The sequence below is a fragment of the Protobothrops mucrosquamatus genome, unplaced genomic scaffold (genome assembly GCF_001527695.2).
Source record: "Protobothrops mucrosquamatus isolate PMUCROS unplaced genomic scaffold, P.Mucros_1.0 scaffold_93, whole genome shotgun sequence".
Lineage (NCBI taxonomy): Eukaryota > Metazoa > Chordata > Lepidosauria > Squamata > Viperidae > Protobothrops > Protobothrops mucrosquamatus.
In genome coordinates this window covers 184,527-207,543 of record NW_015386169.1, presented here as the reverse complement: position 1 = coordinate 207,543, position 23,017 = coordinate 184,527, and the positions used below count along the sequence as shown (strand labels likewise).

General features: G+C 37.0%; 1 protein-coding gene across 1 annotated transcript; it reads right to left on the bottom strand.

Annotated features, from left to right (window-relative positions):
- Positions 1-8,355: 8,355 nt before the first annotated feature.
- SIK1 (salt inducible kinase 1) lies at positions 8,356-20,039 on the bottom strand. The gene is made up of 13 exons (XM_015814763.1): positions 19,819-20,039; positions 18,828-18,944; positions 17,025-17,088; positions 16,399-16,560; positions 16,053-16,177; positions 15,835-15,958; positions 15,021-15,244; positions 14,344-14,493; positions 13,733-13,855; positions 13,214-13,436; positions 11,588-11,863; positions 10,962-11,226; positions 8,356-10,243 (listed from the first exon to the last, which is right to left on the bottom strand). The coding sequence occupies exons 1-13, from the start codon at positions 19,969-19,971 to the stop codon at positions 9,844-9,846; spliced, it is 2,406 nt and encodes an 801-aa protein (XP_015670249.1). The 5' UTR covers positions 19,972-20,039; the 3' UTR covers positions 8,356-9,843.
- Between the last annotated feature and the right edge of the window lie 2,978 nt (positions 20,040-23,017).

The following is a 23,017-nucleotide window of genomic DNA, read 5'->3' as shown; positions in this document are numbered from 1 at the left end:
TACTACCAATCATAGGAGGAATATTAGCACTCTAGAAACCCAAAGAACTATGAATGCATTACTTGTTCGTATCGTATTCTCATTCATAGGAACATTTCTGATGGGAGATTTCACACTCACCTAGATAACTTGGAACTGTTCCACAAATTAGTTATCTCCTGTTTAGAATGCATAAATACCATTTCACAACATATGTGTTATTGCACTGGGGATGTAATTTGTTAGGATTCAAAATGGCTAAAGGTGCCTTCGATCTGACATGGGCACCCTAGTCAGCAGTTCCTTAAAGGAGCCTGGACTTTTCCTGGTCTCTCTCAGTAATCACAAGTGCTCAGAAAATACATGATTGAACTAAGTGACATTAAGAAGGCAGCAATAAAGCCATAAAATCATACAGAGCTAGGAAAATTGTTGTTGTAAGCAACATTTGAATGAATGAGTGATTGAAGGAAGGAAGGAAGGAAGGAAGGAAGGAAGGAAGGAAGGAAGGAAGGAAGGAAGGAAGGAAGGAAGGAAGGAAGGAAGGAAGGAAGGAAGGAAGGAATGATAAAAATGTACAGCTCCTTTAAGAAGGCACTAACAGCTACAGGAAGGATATTCATGTTAGATCCTATGCCCTTTTGCTCACCTAAGATCCAAATACTGAACACTTCTGGTTTGTATTACAATGCATGCCAAGCATTTTTCACATTTAGATTTCTGGAATAGTTAAACAAAATCCCAATACACTATACAAAGGAGGAAGGAAAGTGTTAAGCATAGCATGTGTCAGCCCTGGTTTCCTAGTGATATGTGCCAAATAAATTATTCTGCCAAAAGTAGGCATGCAGAGGCAATTTTTATTTTTGTTTATGAAACAGGAGAGGCATGAGTATGTGGAAAAAGTAAAAGTTCTTGTTCAAATTCTTGTACAAAAACAGATGACACAAATAAAGCCTGCCAACATCTCCTCCTGACTGCTGAGAACAAAAGATCTTTCAAGAGAACACTCATTGGTTAACCTATGATTAGTCCCTGATGAGAGGGAGACAGAAATCTTCTCAGTCCTTTCCTTGGTTTCTCAGCTCCTGCCATGTTGGCACTGCAGCCCTGTCTCTATTAAAGGCTAGAATGACTGTGATTGACAGAATACTATTATTCCACTGAGTAGCTGATAAAATGTCAATCACAGTGCGGTAGGACCTAAAGTTGCCCTACTGCAAACTTACATCACCTCACACTGACAATGAATTTGGTTGAATACTTCTAGAGCTACCAACCAGCTATTACTGTCCTGGTGTAACTAGTACTCTGTAACCTAGTAAATAACTGTAATGAAGATCTAAAACAGGGGTGTCAAACTGCTGGCCTGCAGGTCGGATGCGTCATGGCAAAACCCCATTGCCGGCAATGGGGAAAAAGTCACAATACATCGCGAATGTCACGTGATATTGCGAGTTGGACACCCCTGATCTAAAAGGGTTTTTTTTTGTCTCCAGTTGACCCATTTCTTCATATTCCATCCATATCTTGGTGGATTCTGTTAATCATATGATGACGGAATCATACATGATGGAAATATAACATAGCAAATAACAACAGGAATAATATCATTCCCATGTATGCAGTACTAACCTGTGTGAAAGCACTCAACCAGTGGAATTTAGAATTCTTGTTCAGAATACTTTTCAATTTAACCCTGAGTTCAAAAACCAAGGACACTCTGAGAAACCTATATCATTTCTGAAAGGCAAGAAACTTTAGTATGTTTTACATATTTGGGTATTTGAAATTTTAAATTGTCCTTCATCCTGTCAGGCTAATGTAAAAATAAAATTTGAAGTACAATGCAATAAAAAAAAAACTAAATACAATCAGCTTACCTAACGCAGTAAAAACAATCATTTGCATAGCAATATGCAAATAAATTCAGAAGCTGCAAAATTAAAAGGCAAGCTGAGTGTATAACTATTTAAAAAGTCTTGGGACTTTTTAAAAGTATAATTTGATGCCAAAAAGCTTATAAAGCCACCACTATTTGTATTTTTGGAGGAAGTTATACATTCCCTAAACAAATATTTTTTTAAAATCTTCGAGCTAGGATTCAACCATAAATCTTGAATCAAGCTCACATAGGAGAAAGCACTCTTTCAAATGTTAGGGTTCCATTAAATTACATAGATCTTTAGAAATAAGACAGAGAAGTCTTGTATTGAGCACAAAAGCAAGTAGAGTTAACCAGTATTGTATTTTCAAAATTGACTTTATAAATCTACCTTACCAAACTCCTCCTCCTCCTCCTCCTGGCAACCTGCCTGGAATAGATTGCAGTTTTCCTGGCAAGGTTTCGGAGGTCCTTGCCTGCTTCCTAGGATATAACTGGTCCAAGTTCACCCAGCTGCCTTTTGTTCTTAAGATGGGACTAGAACTCACAGTCCCCTGGCTTCTAGGCTGGTATCTTAAACGTTACACCAAACTGATTCTCACTTGTACCTCTTACAACATCTAATTCATTTTTAAAGCATTGCCATGTTAAGTACCACTGCAGTGATACAAACTGAGGGGTTAGTCAAGTAAGGCACACTCTGCCTAAGCAACACCTGTCAGAAACAGCTGCTGCTGTTGACCCAATCAAAGTTAATAAATGAAAGGGAACATTTCCACGCCAATTAGCTTTCACAGACAATTCTGAATGTTCAAAAACCAGATTCAAATTGCATATCTAATTATTTCATGGATAGAACAGCAAGAATAGTTTGAATAGCCTTTCCCATTTTTACATCATTGCTTCTACTTATACCTGCTGGGGATTTAATGGTCACAAGATGTTTTGACTTCATGTGGTCTTAATTCTAATTAACTCAGGCCATGGCATGAAGCAGGACTTTTTAATCATAAGGAAAAGCCTCTATTCAAACTCCAAATATGATTTGTAAGACATGGGATGATATGGTGTCTATTCCACATAAAGTTATGCCATCACATTTTCTCTCTGTTTCCTCTACGTCCCCCATTCCTACTACAATTATTTTTACTAGCCTTTTGCTAGCCTTTGTAATCCAAGGAACTCAATCAACAGTTCTTCAAAAAGAGGATGGCTAGTTTTCATTATGTATCTTGTTCATCTATGTTCCCTGAACTTTGTTTTGCTGACAGATTTCCCCCCCCCCTCAATTTTATTAGAGAAATTGTAAAAGAGAAATTGTAAAAGATCATTTGAAACTTGTGCTTTATTCCATTTTTGGGGGGGTTCTATTGTCTCATGCCAACTTTTGGGTTCAACTTTTTAAATTCATAGAATGTACTTACATGAAGAACATCTTTTTAATAAACACTCAGTTATTTAACATCAACAAATCTGAGGAGCCAAGAAGAGATGCACTGAAGATATTTCACAACACTGGCTGTAAGGTGCAACAGCTGCCTCTATGTAAACTGTTATATACAGTTGGCTTATAGTAATAAAATGCACAAATAATTCTTGTCTCAAAGGTGTTTTTTCAAAAGGCAACTGGACTTTGTTTTTCCTTGAAGACCATGACCTGGATGACTGAGGATACACAAATACTTCTTTGTTCCCTTGGTTATTCATACTTTTTTTTTCTTTTCCCATGAGATTAGGAAAGACCAAAAAACAATGATATACCTGAAGTGGAATAGGAAAATTGGGAATATAAAGTAAAGGCAAGGAAAGGATACTATTGCTGAATCAAGATATCTCTGATAATGAAAATAATATGTGATTTTGTTATTGTTTTTAGCTTGAGGTAATATCTTAAAGGGTATCTAATATATACTACTACTATTGCAGCTACTCGTTTTAGACTGGGTATGCGTTTGACAAAGCCAAAGCTCAGAATATGTACAGTAGACTGATCTAAGAGATATCTGTAAAGAAGTATTATCTCTATGAAGCAGTGATATTTGAAATCTTCCAAAATATTGTTGGTGTTTTGAATACTTCTCTGCAAAAATGGATGCATTTTAAAGCTGTCCCTTGAAGAAGAAGATTAGTAATGTGACTGAGAAAAACAGTAGTTGCAGATGTACCTGAGCAAAACTGATTTTCTGGACCCTGAAATATCACCTGGATGAATGACTAATGTTGGAAATCAGATCAAAGAAATACAGTTCACTCCTAGACTTCTCAGGAACTTTCTATATTGTCCACCATATTCTTTTGGATCACTTAGCTTTACTGACACTAGTGTCCTTCCTGTTGGGCTGTGTCCAGAAGATGGTATAGGTAACCCTCAACTTATGACCACAATTGAGCCCAAAATTTCTGTTGTTAATGAGACATTTGTTAAATGAGTTTTGCCCCATTTTATAACTTTCCTTGCCACAGTTGTTAAGTGAATCACTGCAGTTGATAAGTTAAATGAACCGGCTTCCCCATTTACTTTGCTTGTGAGAAGTTTACAAAAGGTGATCACATGACCTTGGGACACATCAATGGTCATAAATAAGAACCAGATGCCAAGCGTCTGAATTTTGATCACATGGCCATGGGGATGCTGCAAAGGTCATAACTGTGAAAAACGGTCATAAGTCCCATTTTTCAGTGCCATTGTAACTTTGAACGGTCACTAAATGAACTGTTGTAAGTCAAAGACTACGTGTACTGTAAGATTAGTATTTGATATTTAGATAATAGATTTATGGTATCTGTTATGTTTTCTGGCTTGTCACATATGCTTTTTAGCTTTTTCATGAAAGCACTGAGGTCATCTGGAGCTTTAAAATTGTGTGCCAACATTTGTGTGTTGATAATACCCAGCTCTACTTCTCCTTATCTTCTAACTACAGAGAGTAATCTATACCCTTAAACTTTGCTTAACTTCAATAATGGCTGAATGAGAGAAGCTGAAATTAAATGCAGACAAAACAGTGGACTTTTGGCAAAGGGGAAGGATACAGTGGTGGGATTCAAAAATGTGAACAACCGGTTCTCTGTGTGGATGCCCCTTCCGGAAGTCCATTCTGGGCCTGGGCAACAAAAAATTAGCTACCGGTTCTGCCGAAGTGGTGTGAACAAGCTGAATCCCACCACTGGAAAGATATAAAGATAAGCTTACTCTTGATGGGACTGTATGCATCCAGCAGGAGCAGCTCCACAGTTGGGAATATCCCTTGATCCACAGACATTATTGCACTTGCAAGTGGGATCTTTGGCCAGGAGCACAATTACACTTAATGCAACAAACATAATCCTTCCTGAGCTAGCTTGACTTAGCAACTTAGCAACAGTCATCCAAGCCTTGGTTACAGCTTGTCTGGACTAATGCAATGTACTATATGTGATGCAACCCTTGAATAGTGGCCAGAAATTGTAATTAATACCAAATTTGACAGCTAGACTGCTGATTGGTGAAAAATACAGATATGTTTACCAACCAGGCACAATTAAAGGTTTAGTAATGATTGTAAAAGTCCTATTAAAGGGACAAGAATACCACATACTGATTGAATTAATAAAAAAAGGAGGAATTATATATTTAGCCAAGACCTTATACGAAAATTTCTGCTGCATTTTATCAAAGGCATTTTCCACAAGCAACAAAATCAGCACCAGTTTTTTAAAGCTTTAGGGATGCATAGCTAGCGTATCAATTAGTAATTTAATATTCTATTATCAGATGCATGGCAGCCTATAATTAAACTGGATTAATTAACCAAATGGGTAACCAAAGGCACTATAATTGGTAATGTACATGCCAGGATTATCTTAATTATTCTTTACATCAGCATTTAACAAGGTTAGCTAATGCAGCCATAGGAACAATATCAGCCTTCAAAATCAGAATTATACAAGCTTTATTGAAGGAGAATGGGATAAAACATTTTTTTAAAAAAGATATCAGTCCAATGGCATTATGTCCAAGGACTCAGTGGGTTTTTATATCTCTCTGTGATATAACCATCCAAACGGAGAGCTTTCTCTGTTTCCATAGATTATGTGGTTATTTGTTAGTGTACTTCTCAGACAGATAAAAGTGCAGCTAAATAGATAGTATGATCATGTATAATTGTAGAGAGAGCTATTCTTTATAAAAATCAATTTCTTCTTCAGTTAAGTTTGACTCAGTATTGTATAACTGAGACAGAGTTTAAAAAAAGTTGATTTTTGGAAAGTCAGCAACATTATATGTTTTACCCTGGATATCTTTTAATAATTGAAAAAATACAATATTGTTTCTATAGTTTCAGTTGAGAAGCTAGTAATTTATTAACTGTTTTTACTTCCTTCCCAGTATTTTTGTTTTACATGATTCAATTAATATTTTATTTCATGTGCATAAGAAGTTCTTTTTTATCAGTCAGAAAAGATTTTTATAATTCTGCACTGGTCATCTTTCATATATGCTCAAAAGCTTCTTACTTTACCTCATATTTTCTTAGATTTTTTATTTTTTCCATGTAAAATATAATCAATAATACCAGAAAGTGTATTTGTGTGTGTGTATATATATATCTTAAAGTTACCTCAAACATCGAATAAATTCACAGAATGTCTATCAAACTCTTATTGTCTTGCTTATAAAATGACTTCTTTATTAAAGGTACAGTATTTATAAATGCTTTCTGGAAAAAAAGTGAGACAAATCTTTCTTATAATCGATAATGTTTCTGAAGCATTATCTGCTATAGAATGTATTCACTGGATTTCTATGACTGCCCAACATATAAATACAAGTTTGGGTAGCTAACATAGAATTAAAATACAGAACAGAAATAATCAACCAAAAAAATCCAAAACACAATAGGATATAACCAAGGCTGAGCTTGGTTCATATTCTCAAAGATCATCCCAAAGATGCCAAATTTATCAAATCTTGTAAGACTGGTAGAAATAATCTGATGCATAGTCCTGAAAATAACTAAGTTCTATGCTATGAATGGTTTTAGAGATAATAACTAGCACCTTGAACTCTACCCAGAAATCTATAAGGAGCCATTGCAGTTCCTGAAGTAGTATGTTACATGAGTATACACATAACTACCCACACTATTGTATTTTGAAAGAATTGTAGTTTCTGAATGGTCAAGGGCATCCACATATAGACTTCATTGCAATAATTAAAGCAGAAACTGACCAAGGCATGAATTATTGCAAGCAGGGCCTCTTGATCCAGAAAGAAACATGTTTAGCATGGATTTGTACAAAAGCGCCCACAGTGCTACATCCTCTTCAAGCAATATCCGAGAGTTCAAGAGAACCCAAATTGTACACCATTCTGATGCAGAATGTAACCCAATATAGAACTAAAGAGGGAAAGTCCCCAATTTCAAATAGCCATTAAATCCACCGGCATTTGGTCTTGTTGGATTAAGGATAGGCCACTGGATTGCCCTGTTCTTCCTAATCCACTAGTGTGGGGTTCCCAAACTGAGATTTCTGAAACGAAGTCCAGAGTTGAGTCCCCAAAATACATTCACACTTCATATTATTTTTCAAAATAAACGCAGCATTGATCACAAATTATTTTAAAACAACTTTTATTTAAATATTAAATAAAACAGAACTAATTAGTTGGTGCACATCTCTCATTTTAACATAAGAAACAAAATGATTTTCAGTCATGATAAAAAATAAAAACTATACATCTTAATTGAATCAATCACATAGTGTCTTTAAATAATCTATTGCATTGCAGTCTGCCGAACAGTACTGTCAAGAATATGACAAGAAGAAGCAATGCACAAACCCTGAAATGTTGAAAATGACCTTTTTCTTTCTCCGAATAATTGAAAGCATAGTCTTTATCATTTGGAGAGGAGAGTCTAGAAGTAAAGTGCTTGTCACTGCTTAGAACAAACAGATTGTTTTTATGGCCTGTTGATCCATGGCAGATAAAAGAGAAAGATCCAAAAGAAAGAAGCTTACCTTTCTTGAAATAACACATGGAATTGTTTTATGAACACGAAGGCAATGCTGCTGCTTTGGCATGACCTTGTTTCCCTTGTGGAAGTCACCCTCCAAAACCATTTACCCTGCCACTTTGCAGTCCACATAAACTGTTTTATCTTACTTTTTTTTTACTTTTTTTTTTTTTGCTGAAAGGCACCAGTCAGAGAAGATTACACAGAGTAATTTAGCTTCACCTTGAAGATCTTACAAAACAAAGAGGCAGCAGCAGCAGGAACCCAAGGTCCCAGACAAGCAGACACTGTACATGAATGAGTGAAACTCAAGAGTCACAAAACCATTGAACATATACCGTATCATCTTACCCGTCGTACCCACTTCCCATCTGCCAGACAATCTTTGGTTTATTTATTTAAAAAATATTTTTTTTCTTTTTTCACATATATATAACACTGCAGGCTGCACAAAGCAGTAGCAACTTGAAGGCACCCGAGTTATTTTTAGAGAGATGGGTCCTTAAAGAATTAGACAGAACAGAGCTAATTTTGGCACCCAAATGGTAACCTAGAGCCCAGATGGCTCACTATGTGCTCACCTGCTCCTAGCCCCCGACTACTTCTTCATCCTCCTCCTCCACCCACTGACGGAGGATGGCCACCCTCCTCCCTTTCTGTGCCAAAGTATGCCTGGCTTCCATCAATGCAGACAGAAGCTACCAAATGGTAAGAGAAACCAAATATCATGAAACCAAAAAAAGAGCTTATTCAAAAGATTATCTCGTAGTGTGTAATGATTTCCAATTCCTGAATGTGTGCATACAACAGATCATATTAAACTGCACATTAAAAATCTAGTTTCTTTTAAAAAACCCAATCTGTTCAGGTAAAAAAGAACAAAACTCCAAAGTTGTGCTGTTCTTCCCATTGTAACTAATTTGTTCAAAAATCACTGTTGTGCTTTCTTATACTTTCAACTGCCAAAATAAATGTTTTATTTTTAAAATATTGCACTTTTTCCCAACAAGCCAGTTCAGTTTGGACCCTGAAAGCAAAATGCATAAAAACCTCATTTGTAGCAGCAATAAATGTGTACAGCACTATAAAACATTATGCCCAGCACGCACCATCAAAGTGAGGCCATGGCTTGAGAAGGAAAACAAAACAAAACTTTTGTTTATATATTTCCCACCCCAATATTTCCTAAAGCACTGTATGAGCAATTCCATGCCAATATGTAATATATTCTTAAGTTTCTCTTGCTAAAGAGAAACAAAGACAGAAAAACAGCTTGTAGTCCCAGAACAAAATCCTCAGCATTGCTTATAATGTTAACTGCTTCTCGTAATTACAAACTTTTCTTAGCTACTACAGGAGAGTTACTAAGCAAAATGTTCACAGTTTTATCAAGTTATAATCATCTAAGTTGGGAAGTAAAACTGAAAAGTGTTGGTTTTCATTAGCATAAACATAAAAAGTGGAGATGCTTTTAGCATTATTTTTCTACGATGCATAATGCTATTGTTTCTGTGATAGTTTTTGTAAGAGGTAATCGTCTTCACAAATCCATAACAAGTGAAGTGAATTGGAATACCATAACACTAATCACTTCTTTGAAGAGGCTTTCCCTGCTACAATAGAACCAGAAACAACCATCTACTTTTACATAACAGCAGACCTGACTTTAATACAGTACCAGAAAACCATTATTTTCCCCTTTGCCGCCCCACCTGACTCATTGGTTTCTACCAAACAAAAAGGTTTTCTCATTATACTTGTTCAGTGCAAGAATATTGAAGCCAAAAGACCTAAGTATTGCTTTTTCAGTTCTATAAAGATATGAGCTTCTTCATATGAAGGGCCTCAGCACATATTTCAAACATGTTATTGCTTCTGATATCCCCTTAGCAAAATAAAAAAATCTCTTGCTTGCAGGCTTTAATAAGGTCCCAACCACTCTCTCCTGAAGGTGATGATCAAGAGAACAGGAGAAAAATCTCATTTGACTAAGACAAATTTCCCCATCTGGTTTGAAGTAAGATCCTCCATTTCACAGTCCCCATGATGCTGTAAAGTAGCTGTGTCGTAGCTCAGAGGTTGCACAGTAAAACTACTTGGTTGAGAAAACACAGACGCAACTGGAGATACGTTGCTACTAATATGTAGATGGGTATCGAGAAGGTGAGCAGCTGAAGTTACTGGAGAGACAGCAACTCCAAAAAGGTGAGGCTGAAGAAATCGAGTGTTATGAAAAGCGAGTTCTGATGAGTTCTCACTGTGCAGTTGAGAGAGGAGTAGGGATCTGGATGTATTACTGTTTGAAGAGTCGGGAAAGAGGATGTTGTGTGACTGAGAAGGCTGGTGACAGTTTGGTTGGTGATGCTGCAGCTGGAGCATTCTGAACAGAAGAAAGAGAAAGCAAAGAGGTTACCCGCTGGTGTTAAGTTTCTCGTGTCGTTCTCACCCACTATTGCCATTCTTCTAACTCATTTTGGGTTAAGAGTGCAACAACTTTCCTGAAGTTATCATAGCCCCACAAAAACACAACCAACCAAATGCGAAGTCAGGGACTGGGATCCAGTCCATTCTCGAGGCTCTTGAAGCTCACAGCAGCAAAAATACGTCTTATCCATACAAAATGTATGGATGGGTCCATGAATATTAAGCTCGCAGACATATCAGTAATACAAAAAACCCCAAATCTGCAAATGATGGGCCTGGCATTACTGATCTGATCAGCGGATGTTCCCAAGGGCACTGGGTTCAGAAGAATCTTACTTTAATATCGTGGAAAAACAATGAAGAGCACAAAAAAAACATCTTTCTCTGCGTGCAAATTAAATCTTAAAACAGTTTCCCCCCCTCAAATAAATCCGCTACTAATAGCAGAAACACTTCTCACCCAACGACTTGATGTCATTAAATTATGTTTAAACCTGAACACTTTATTTCACAAAATGATGCAGAGGTCAACAAACCTCTCCATAACCTTTACAAAGTGAAAAAAATAAACAATGCGTTTGATTTCAAAGAGAGCCCCAGGTCAATACATATTACTCTGGTTGCAAAGGCTGCAGTCTAAGGAGCGTTTCTCACGGCAGAGGCTGTGTGTTCACCTTTGCTGCTGGAGCACCTCTTCAAGCACGTTCCTGCTCTCTCTGCCACTTCCGCTGCCGCTGCTGCCGCTGCTGCCACCATTTCCCCCATTGCTGTACATGCAGGTATTCTGCTGGGGATGCTGGAAAGGGCCCAGGCCATTCCGTGCTATCCGAGCAGAGGAGGACTGGCACACCTGGCGAGCAAGGCCTTTGATTTTATTCAGTCCGAGAAAACCTTTGGCTCTAGTATTCTTCCGGAGCTGCTGCCTAAATGCCTTCAAGCCTGTAGAGCAACACATGATCTGGTAAATAGCGCCTCTCTTAAACCCACAGCTATCTTCAAAGTTATATATCCCTCCTTTCCCACTTAGGCCACCCTGAATGACAGCCGCAGATTATCATCTGGTTCCCCCTCATACACTCCCACGCACACATTCCTCTGTATCATATGCATGTTCTTTTTGTTTGAGTATAAATAACTTGCAGGTCTCTTTATAAATACCAGCGTGGCCACAATTTCAAATAGGAATATGACATGGTGTATAGTACACTTACAACACAGGCAAATGTCTAAAACTCCTATTGCAGACCTAGAGAATATTTGGTGGGCCTGGATTATGTGTGTACAAGCAAGGAAAGATTACCTTGAGTTAATGAGGTATCAGAAGCTCTCCTTCCTTCTTGGAAACTGACAGGCAACAGAGAAGTGCCACCTCTGCAGCCCTGAGTTTGCAACACTGGGGTATCTGAATGGGAAGTCAGGAACGATGATGTAACTCTAGCTGCGGTTGGGTGACCAAGGTTCATTTGATTTTCCAAACAGTTGCTCAGCATTTCAGAGCCATCATTTGCTGACGAAGGGAGACAGCTGTCCGAACTGGTTCCTTCTGTAGGGCTTGCAGAAGAGGAAATGACTATACCTATAAAAAAAAAACAGGCAGAAGGGAACATTTGTGAAATTGGTATAGAAAATAACAAGAGTATTGGATACAAGATGAACCTTTTCTACTTACAAAAGAGCTACTCTTAACAAAAGCCTTAGGCAGTACTATGCCTGAGGTCAAACAATATGAAATTCAGTTCAATGCAACTTTAACTACAGAGTAAGAGTAATATATGCTAAAACATATATTAAAAACAATGAGAGATCCTTGCACTATCATGTTCACTAGGAATGATTTTGATGTTTTGAAGGATTGCAGGAACTAATCTGATATTTAAATCATGGTCGCAATTAGGAAATGTTGCTTCTTTAACAGACATTCCCATTTTCAAATTATTATTTTTTTAAATTATGAATGGTGGAATCTTTGATGCTCTCTGAGCTTGGTTGTTTGCTTGCACACCTTTCATTACCTGACTATGTAATATCATCAGTGCTAGTGGGTGTGGAGGTTTTTGCCCTGTTTATTATTTTTATGAATAACAAATTATGAATGAATGCTACCTAGAACACAATATTAATTATCAAAATATCCTGCTCCAGTAGCATAGACAGATGGGAAAAAGGAAAAAGTAGGCTTACAGATAAATGTCTTTGTTACAACTTTTACACACACACATACAGTACACAGAAAGAGAGACAGACAGAGCTCAAAGATATCAACTGAAGAGAAAGAGCAGAATTTCTGAAGAACCAGGGATATGGGAGAATAAAAATCTTATTTAATTTTACCCTCTAATGTGAACCCATGCATAAGTAATTAAGCCTCATTGGAAAAAGAAACCTATAAAGGCACAATATCCAGAAGCTATATCATCGAGATAAGGGAGGGGAAAAGCAAATTAGGATGTTATTGTTAAGTATTTCTGAATAGGTGACATTGATGATGATACTTCTTGTACTTGTTTCAGTAGCCTGGGATGTTCTACATGCTGATTGCTAACATTTTAATTGGAATCAAAAGAAAAAAAATTGGATATTGTCAGCTGACATAGATAAAGAGATACCTGAATTTGCATAAGAAGGAAAGAAAGGAAGTCCAATTTTTAGCCCACCCACTACTTCAATTTCCTTAGAGAAGTTATTTCAAAAATATGGTACAAATGAGGCAATTATCTGACAAATACAGGTGAATTGAAAGGAAAAGCTATGACAGCTGATTTTTCAAAGCTGGGCTTATTTAAAAGCTTATTTAAAAAATACACTATGAAGAAAGACATAGGACAGTTGATGATGGAGGGACATACCAATACTAATCAAAATTTCAGTACAAGGAGAAAGTATTCTTTTAAATATTAATTAAGCAGCCTGTCTTCACAGCACTTACATGGTGGAGAATGCTGATAAAAATGAGTTGTTACTCCAGCCAATGTGTGTCTTCGACTTGTGCTGATGGGAAAACAAATTGGATTGAAAGCTCTGATTTCTTCCTCCAGTTCCTTGTCCTGCCTTACTTCCTCACTGATTGTAGTTTCCAGGAGGCTGTTTGGAGAGATGGAACGATTCCTAAAAAGGGTGTTGAAGTTCGGATCCATAGGAAAAAACAATGGCTGAAAAGTAAAAAAAAAAAAAAAAGGAATAATACAGTGCCTTTATCTATTTATTTAATCTATCTATCAGGTTTATACGGCCACCCATCTCACAAGAAGCAACTCTGGGCGTTGTTGTTGGTGCCTCTATAGTATTTTTCCAAGAAGGCACATGTGATATCGAACGGATTGACATTGGAGGGTAAAAATAAAGGACACATCTGTAAACGTATTCTCAGGCCTCCATGGTTCTAGGATTTCTGTTTCTCCTGATGGCCTCCAGTCAACTATTATGTCAGAATGCCAGGAGCACCAACCTGTAATGGGTTGTTCAGGTCGCAATCCACATCTGCCTGCAAAGGGGACTGAATCAGGTTTGGAGGCTGGTGATATAGCAGAGATGATCTGAAGTTCTCAGTGGCAATTTTATCCTGGGGCAACTAAAGAGATTTGAAACAAAGCAATGATCAACTACATTTTGATTTGACATTCTGCACAATCTAGATAAATTTGCCAGAACTAATTCATTTGTCCTTTAATAAACACATATCCTGAGTTTAGTTTTTTGAATTTCAGAACAATAAACTGGAGAATAAAACATTAAGTCCAAATGCAAGCTAACTGCCAGCTCTGCTTGCTGATGCTGAATGCACAAGATCTCCTACAGCAAATGGTTTAATTTATTCTAATTTGTTTATCAGAATTCAAACTTTTATTTCAACCTGCAATGAAATATGCTTTATGCCAGAACTGCCGAAATATGTCTCTTGGCCCACAAAAAATGATGAGAGAAATGCTTCCTTCTGTCACTCTTAAGCTATAGTTCAGCTCTAAGATGAACAGGAGCAAAAAAAAAAAAAAAAGACCTGCATGGGGAACTCAGTTGGCTTAACTTAGCTGACCTAAGAATGATTATAGATGACCTTACCTCAAGGTTGCTGAAGTCTGAACTTCTTGGTCTTTGCTGGCGACTGCTTACTGAGCGATGGGACAATTGATTGCTACGATACTCCCTGAGGCGTTCCAGAAGAAGGTAGTAAATTGCAGCAAAATGATTGTAGCTGCTGTTTTGTAAAGACTAGGGGAAATGGAGACAGAAACTAATTATAGCGCACAGATACATTTAAAAAGGTATAGCCATCCATTCACTAATCCCAAAAACATCTGTCTAACAGAAAGACAGCCAGCCACATACACATACACTCTCCTTCCCACCCACCCCCACCCCCAAGTTTATTGCAAAATAAGTTATTTAAAATTACTGGCTAGAGGAGTTATACTTCAAGGAGCAAGGTTTAGAGCCATTGTCATAAAGGCAAACTTAGGGATTGGGTGCGCTTCTTCAGGAATGGAAAAAACTGGAATTCTCAGAACTAAACATTCTCTGATCTCAAATTTTAAAATGTCACGCCAGCTGGAGCATTTGAAAAGCATTCCTGTCTAGAATCTCCAGACAAAGGTAAAAATTATATGAGCTACGCAGGAATACATTTTTAGCAATACACTGATAGTCGATAGGCAAACATGTGCCACTTTCCTAAAGGACACACCTTATACGGTCCGAGACAGACAATGGCTTTTCAGAGTAAGATGTCAAAAACTCACCTCAATCGTTCTTTGTCTGTCAATACCAAGAGTCTGCATGATCCCAAGGACCTGCTCATTATAATCTCCGAGGTTGGAGTTATAGTTCTGCATGGAGAAGGATAAAGAGTACTGCTGCTGAAGAGACAGGTCGGCCTGCATCCACTTGTGCTGCTTTATTTGAGCAATTGTAATTCGTTTTGTAGGATCCACAACCAGCATCCGTCGAATAAGCATTTCACAATCTGGTGATTCATTTAGAAGACAAGAACGGCAACATTTGAATATAAAATTAAGGGCAAACAGAGTAACTTAAAAGTTAGCTTAGTGTTCAAGTCTCCTTATTCACAAAAAGCAGGCCCATGAAAATTGTTCAATAATGAAGACAAATCTATCTTCATAGCTATTTCCCACTTCCTTCACAAAATCTTAGGGAACTTCAGTTGCTTTTAACATTTTACAAGCGTAACTTGGAGGGATTCTTCTGTTGTACAAATTTCACAAGAAGCTTATTTAAGTACTAGAGTCAATGGATAACAATTCAGCTACTGACAAAATAGTGATTGAAAGATTAAAATAAATTCTAAAAATATATTGTCTATTAATTCAGTCCTTTTTTTCTCCTAAAGAAAAATCTTATTATATAGCTTTTACATTTTAAATGCTTTTGAACGTAGAAAAAGAACACTATATTTTCCTAATTAATACAGAGCTAGGGAAATCTTTCATTCAAAATGTTAACATGCCACATAAATAATGGTTATGTTCATTGTTTAAAAACATTAAAATATAAAACAAGAAAGCGTTAAAAGTTTTAAAAAAATAGAAATCCCACCTTGGGACATGAAATAGGGAATACGGAATCGTCCTTCTAGCACCCTTTGTCGTAAAGATGGTAAATTGGGTCCATCAAATGGGAGAGAACCACAGACAAGGACATACAGCACCACACCAAGGCTCTGTCAATAACAGAATAACATATATAGTCAGTGAAATACACTGTATCATCCTTTGATATCTTACCAGGTGGTTAATATGGGATTTATAGCTTACCCATATATCAAGATATGGGCCTTCATATTCCTTTCCTTCAAAAACTTCTGGAGCTGCATAAGGTGGGCTTCCACACCAGGTGGACAGAGGTTCACCAGATTTGTAGAAGTTTCCAAATCCAAAGTCTAGAAAGGAAGGTGAATAAAACATCAACGTCTATTAATAATATATGAATAAGTAAAATTATTTGTATCTATTCTGGCAATTATCTAAGACCACCACATCCATTTTATTGATTTTCAAAATGTAGATTTCAAAGCTGTGTTTATTTGAGAAACATATAATAAACTTCTAATGAGAAAAGATTTGAAAAACAGGATATGTTTTGCAGTGACAGCATTCTCACCTGCAAGCTTGATATTCATGTTAGCATCTAACAGAAGATTCTCCGTTTTGAGGTCCCTGTGCACTATATGATGGCTGTGACAATACTCTACAGCTGAAAGTATCTGCCAGAATTTCTTCCGAGCTTCATGTTCATTCAGGTGCCCACGTGTAGTTAAATGATCTGTCAAACATGATTAAAAGGGCAGAAATGTCTTCACGTTAATATCAGCTTCAATAACCTCTTAAAAAGCATCTACAAATAAACCTCCTTACTTAGCTGCACTTCAGCTACTTAAGTTATATATTACTACTGGACAGCTCAGTCTATAGCAGACACAGGGTTGATTCACACAAAGTAGTAAATCAACATACACTCTATCTGCTTTTTGTTTAGTGTGTATAAACCGATCCATGATGGCCAGAGATTTGTAACTAATTATGACTCTTCAGTTGATGAAGAGTCTATGATATAGCAGAAGCTTCCATAAGGGGAGAAAAGGGGCAGGATTTTTTGCTGGCTTGCCTTTCTTTCTGTAATTCTCTGTCTGTCACTCTAGTCTAATTCAGAATGGTGGAGGCCCCATTATTTAAATTATGGATAACAAGCAAGTAGGTGATCACAGCTAATATGCCATGAGAACTTACCAAACATTTCGCCATTCTTTGCAAATTCGGTTACAATGTAAAGCATATCTTTTGTTTCCATAACCTGATGAATATGAGACAGAAAAACAACATCAAAGATGTAAACTTCTGAAATCCTGAATATGCCTTTGATTATAAAGCCCATTTATAATAGCACAAAACCTGCATTTCCTTGTTCACCCATATTTAATCTACAGAGAAGACTTACAGAGACAATCTACAGGAAAACCTAACACCTGCACATCTCTGTATGGAGGCATCTGATTGACATCTAATTCCTCATTAAATTTATTAAAACACATGTAATGATAAGACATATATTTAAGTCCACTTAATACAATTCATCATCTGACTTGGAAAAAACAGATGACAAATAAATTTAAAATATACAATAAGGAACAAACAAGCTATTCAGTTGTTTATACTTGACACTATATATGTTTCATTATTTGGTACAGCCTTCGCCAACCTGAGGTTCTCCAAATGTGATAGAATCATATGACCTGTACATTCTGGAAGTTGCTGTTCCAAAACATCTGCACAGGACCACATTGGAGAAGGCTGTTCCAGTATAGGGTTAAACATGCCTAATTCCAACACCCATTGCCATCAAAATATGAATGGCTCTTCCAATATCAGCATGTTTTCAAAGTGTATCATTCTATTTGAGTTTGTTTTTAAAAATGCTTAATATATACAGTAGTTTCTAAACATTATTTATTAGTGACAGTTCTTGTTATCCTGCCATAAATCATAAATACAAATTATCCAAAGGAAATCCCATTAAGAATAACTGAACTTTTTTAGTATAGAGGTGTTGACTTGTATCCCACATCCATAAAAATACCAGGGAAATGAATGAATGAGAGTGAGTGAGTGTGTGTGTGTGTGTGTGTAAAATTTCAAGAGCTATAAATTCTAATATTGTCTAATGAAGTTTAAATATCAAAGGCACTAAAAAGCACTTGCATCCTACACATAATAAAAACATACGTGTATTTTATTGGGGAGGGGAGAGAGATATGAAGGAATAAGGCATTTAAAAAGTTCTGGGAAAGAGGCCAGCTGGATTAAAATTAGACAGTGCTGTTAAAATCAAATCAACACCATTCTCCACCTCCAAAGTGGCATTTCACCTAATTCCTATTGCTCAAATTCCATCAAAGAGAAGCATCAAGCACAATATCAACAGCCGTGAAACACGTAAGTTGGGAGAGCTAACAAAGATCCCCCACCATTCCGCTAGTTTATTCAAATAGCCAATTAATACAATGTATTTAATTATTTTAAAACTCCTGAAATATTTATTTTTCTATAGAAGTAAAATCAAAATAAACTCAAGCATATTATATTGCCATGTAGCTTGACCATAGATAGCAGACATTCACAAATATTGCAGTGACAAAGGCTTTTTTAAAAAATAAATTATCTACATAAATGCCTTTTTGGTTGTCATTTTTGTATTTCTTAAGCTACTTGCTTATTCCTTAAAAAGCAAAATGTTTATTGACAACTTTATGATTAATATTTACACACTATGCAGAATCAGGTTTTGAAGTTTTCTCTTAAAATTTTCCATATACTATAAACAAAATACTTTTATAAATATCAAATATACTTAAAAACAAAAAGAATTAAATTTCAATATCAGCATTTTGGAAATATACTCATTTAAACTATTTAACATGTTTTGATCTGAAATAATACGTTCATCTAATGGAATCAAGTATTATTAAGATCATTAGGCGCATAAAGTCCAAAATATATCTAACAGGCAGGCAATAGTCTGAAATCATTTCTTACCTGATATAGTTTGATTATGTGGGGGTGATTCAAGAGCTTCATTATTTGAACCTCTCTATAGATTTTTTCCAGATTGCTCGAATCTAACCGTGTTTTGTCTATAATTTTTATTGCAACCTAAGGTTTAAGCAAAAAGAAACTCAGAGCACTCATAAAATATGTTACGTTGCTGCAAGTAATACTAACACTTTTGTGAAAAGCAGAGCATATTTATAGGAAAACTAAAGCTATAAAATTACACTCCTTCTTAAGCATATTTTAAGGAAGGCAATATACATGTGAAAATTAAAGTAATGCAACATCTAAAATATTTTAGTACCAATAGACTGACAGGACTTACAAGAAAATATACGAGCAGTACAACTTTAGACATGTTTAGTTGGAATAGAAATCTTTTTTTAAAAAATTCACTTGTTTCTTAAGTAAAATCTACTTAGAATTTAGACTGCCAGTTAGTGTGACTTCTACTTGATATTCCATGCTTTGTACAATCCAGATTCAAAGTATAATTTCAGCATTTTCTAAATGTTATAATTATTCAAATATAAATGTATAATTATAACAACAAAGCTTGTAAGCATTTATACTTTTTTACACCCATTTGATTAGGTAAAAAAGAGTTAGCCCCAAATGCATAACTCTATCATTCTGAAAAGTAGCAATTATTTAGGAAGAAATAAATAGTAGAATAACAATATTATAATTAAGCCAGCAATAACTGTGAAATCAACGCCATAAAAGACCCCTCTATGACTTAGTGTCATTCTACTTTATATTCATTTGGAGAACTATTCAAAGTGTGTAATAATTTACTACTACTGGTACTTAAGCTATATTCTGTTCATTACTGTCTACCCCAGGGAATTCCTCTCCAGGTAAATTGGTTTTTTTTCTACATTTGTGAAAATTGATTAATTCCACTGAGCACCGTCTCCCAATGTCTCATGATAAATTTTCTCTCTGAGGCAAGGCAGTACAATCTCACACCCACCTGCGTTTTGGTTACTCTGTGCCTGGCAAGTTTGACCACCGCAAAATTGCCTTTTCCCAAGGTCCTCTCAATATCATAAAATCCAACCCGAAGAGGCTTTTGCTGGCTTTGGCTTGAGGTGGGAACGGCTGTATAATCTGACATGATCACCATGATTTGAGTTTGGTGGGGAGCAAGCACCAATTAGAAGGATGTCGGCATAAGCATTCCTTTTTGAAGATGGCAATTTGCACCTGCAGAGACAAAAACTACATTGAAATTTTCCCCGTTCAGGCGTTCCCAGATCACTTCAGAAGTTGGTGTGCTGGACTTTCCACTGAGACAAAGCTAATGCAGTTGAGGTAATAGAAAGCTTTTCCCTGCTTTTCTGTGGTCAGAGTTAATTAAAGTTAATTTAAAAAAAAAATAAAGAATGAGATGTATAAACTGAGAGTAAAAATAAATGCTCTGTGAAATCTTTGGGAAGAGTTGGGAACTCTCTCCAAATATCAACAGTCCAAGCAACCAAAGTCCCAGTACAAATGAATGGGATGGGATCTGAGGTGTAGCCAAAGGAGAATCTCTCAACACTCGCAAACAGGGTTTTCGTGTGGACTTAAAAGAAAGAAAGAAAGAAAGAAAGAAAGAAAGAAAGAAAGAAAGAAAGAAAGAAAAAGGAAGGAAGGAAGGAAGGAAGGAAGGAAGGAAAGAAGGAAGAAAGAAAGAAAGAAAGAAAGAAAGAAAGAAAGAAAGAAAGAAAGAAAGAAAGAAAGAAAGAAAGAAAGAAAGAAGGAAGGAAGGAAAGAAGAAAGAAAGAAAGAAAGAAAGAAAGAAAGAAAGAAAGAAAGAAAAAGGAAGGAAGGAAGGAAGGAAGGAAGGAAGGAAGAAAGAAAGAAAGAAAGAAAGAAAGAAAGAAAGAAAGAAAGAAAGAAAGAAAGAAAGAAAGAAAGAAAGAAAGAAAGAAAGAAAGAAAGAAAGAAAGAAAGCTTTCGCAGCATCCGCTCCAGCCCTGCCCGCGCGACTCGCTCCGAAGCTGTACCTTGAGCCCGGCTGCCAAGCGGCTGCCGCCTCCACGCTCGTCTGGCTGCCAGGCAGGCTCACAAGCTGCCGCCGCTGCTCCTACTGCTCGTGGCACCGCCGCGGCTGCTCTGCCGGCTGCCAGCGAGCTCTCTGCGCGCCGGGGGCAGAGGAACACGCGGGAAGCCCTCCCCCCGCCCACCTCGAAAACCGAGACAGACCCATTGACGTCACTTTGACGCCAGAGCGACGCGCGACCAAGCGTGAGGCTGAATGAGAAGGGAAAGAGAGACATCCAGCCGTTGCCAAGAGACGGACTGTTCTGACGCGCGCCCAGATGGACCCGTCGCCCTGGTGACCGGGAAGGTGGGGTGACGTTCGCGCAAAGAGGAAGGAGAGGTGAAACAACCATCCCCCTCCGCTTGATTCGCCACGTGACCGTTTGTTATCATTGCGAGGGTCGCCCCTGCGGGAGCGCAGCACCTAGGATTAACCCTCCACGCGCCGCTGCTCGGGCTGTTTGGTCCGCCGCGCTTCCAAGGCCAGGTAAAACTGCAATTCTTCGGCCGTTGAAAGCCGGGCTGGGTTGAACCATTTCTCCGCGTACTTCTTTACTCAAGACTTTGATTACCCTCTAAGACAACCAGAGCCTCTGGGTAGGACGCGAACTAGGGAGGCAACGATGTGTCACCCTTCCTGCGTCAAAATACTGCTGTAGGATGAGAAATCTTCACGCTCCAGATCCCCGAAAGAGTATAAATGTCGTAGCCACGCAGTAAAAGGGTGAATGACTTCGGTGTGTGCGAATCCCACTTGTTTAGGCGACCCGAGGCAGATTTTAGCTCTTTAGGCAGGCTATGAACTTTGAGATTTAAGGTATTTGTGAACCCAGGATTCTGCAGACGAGAGTTTTCCTAAGTGCAAACATCTTTGGTGGGGTTTATGATGCGGCTCGTCTATTGTATGGCCTTGGCCATACTTGAAGAGATCTTATGCTGTCGTTTTTTGTTTTTTATTTTTTTAAAAAAGACATTTCCTTCAGTTTGGAGCCACTGAAGAAAGTAGAACATATGAGAATGTCAAAATCTGCAAAAAATGATAGCATGAACAAAAGAGCCTTTGGTTTTGCCTTGTTGTTTATTTAAGACTGTTTGGCTGTGGAATTTCTCCTGTTCAAAGCAACTTTATCTGGAAACAAGCAGCCCAAAGAGATAATTGGCAATCTATTTAAATAATTACATTAATTTGCTGCAAAATCTTAATGTTTGCATTCAAAATGTAGCCACAATTTGCTGTGGTCAGTTCTGAAAGTTTATATAAGTAATAATTGAACATGCCTTCTAAACAGTGATCTTTTATATGTGCTATATGAACAAATTTAATGAATATGTTAAACCAAAACACCTGATATAACCTTGTCAGCTTATCCTGAATTCATTTTAGTCACCTTGCCTCAACCACTGCAAAGTGTGTCATCTAAATTTGCCAAGCTGTTGCTCAGTTAAAAAAAATTGACAATCTGTTAGTATGCCAGGAATCCAAGCACCTATGTGTGCCAAGCAGGAAAGAAATTCATCAAATCTTCAGATTATTATTGGGAACACTGAGTTTAGCAAGCAGCTCTTTTAAAATGAAATAATCCCTTTAGCAGGATTGAGAAATTGGAAGAGGTGTATATGTGTATTCCAAGTTACCTATTTTTTTTCTGTACACTTGGTCCTTTATATTCTATCCCTATCTTTTAAGCATTAAGTATAGAAATGAAAGTTGCATTTATAAAACTATATTTTAATCTTAAAATAATAGAAATTTAGCACATTCAGTTTAGCTGAGATATTTGGGTTGGAATCATAAATGCAATTGCTGGATAGTAGATCCTACTTAAATCAGGTGAAAGATGGCTGAGAAAGAATATTTGTTCATTTGTTTATTTTAATTTATTGGCTTGTCCAATGGACTCTGAGAAGCATAAGTATATAATAAGCTGTACATCCTTAACATTTTGTCTTTAATCTGAACCTTTTGAAGGGCAGAATAATCATAGAGGAAAAAAATCCTGGTCTCAGCAGAAAAGAGTTTGGAGAATTTGAGCTCTTTGATGTCCTTTTTGAAAATTTACATAATGACCTTGGGCTTACCTTCATCTTTTTTTTTCTTTTAATGGAGGTAATGATATAAATTTGATCTCTACAAATTTGAGAGA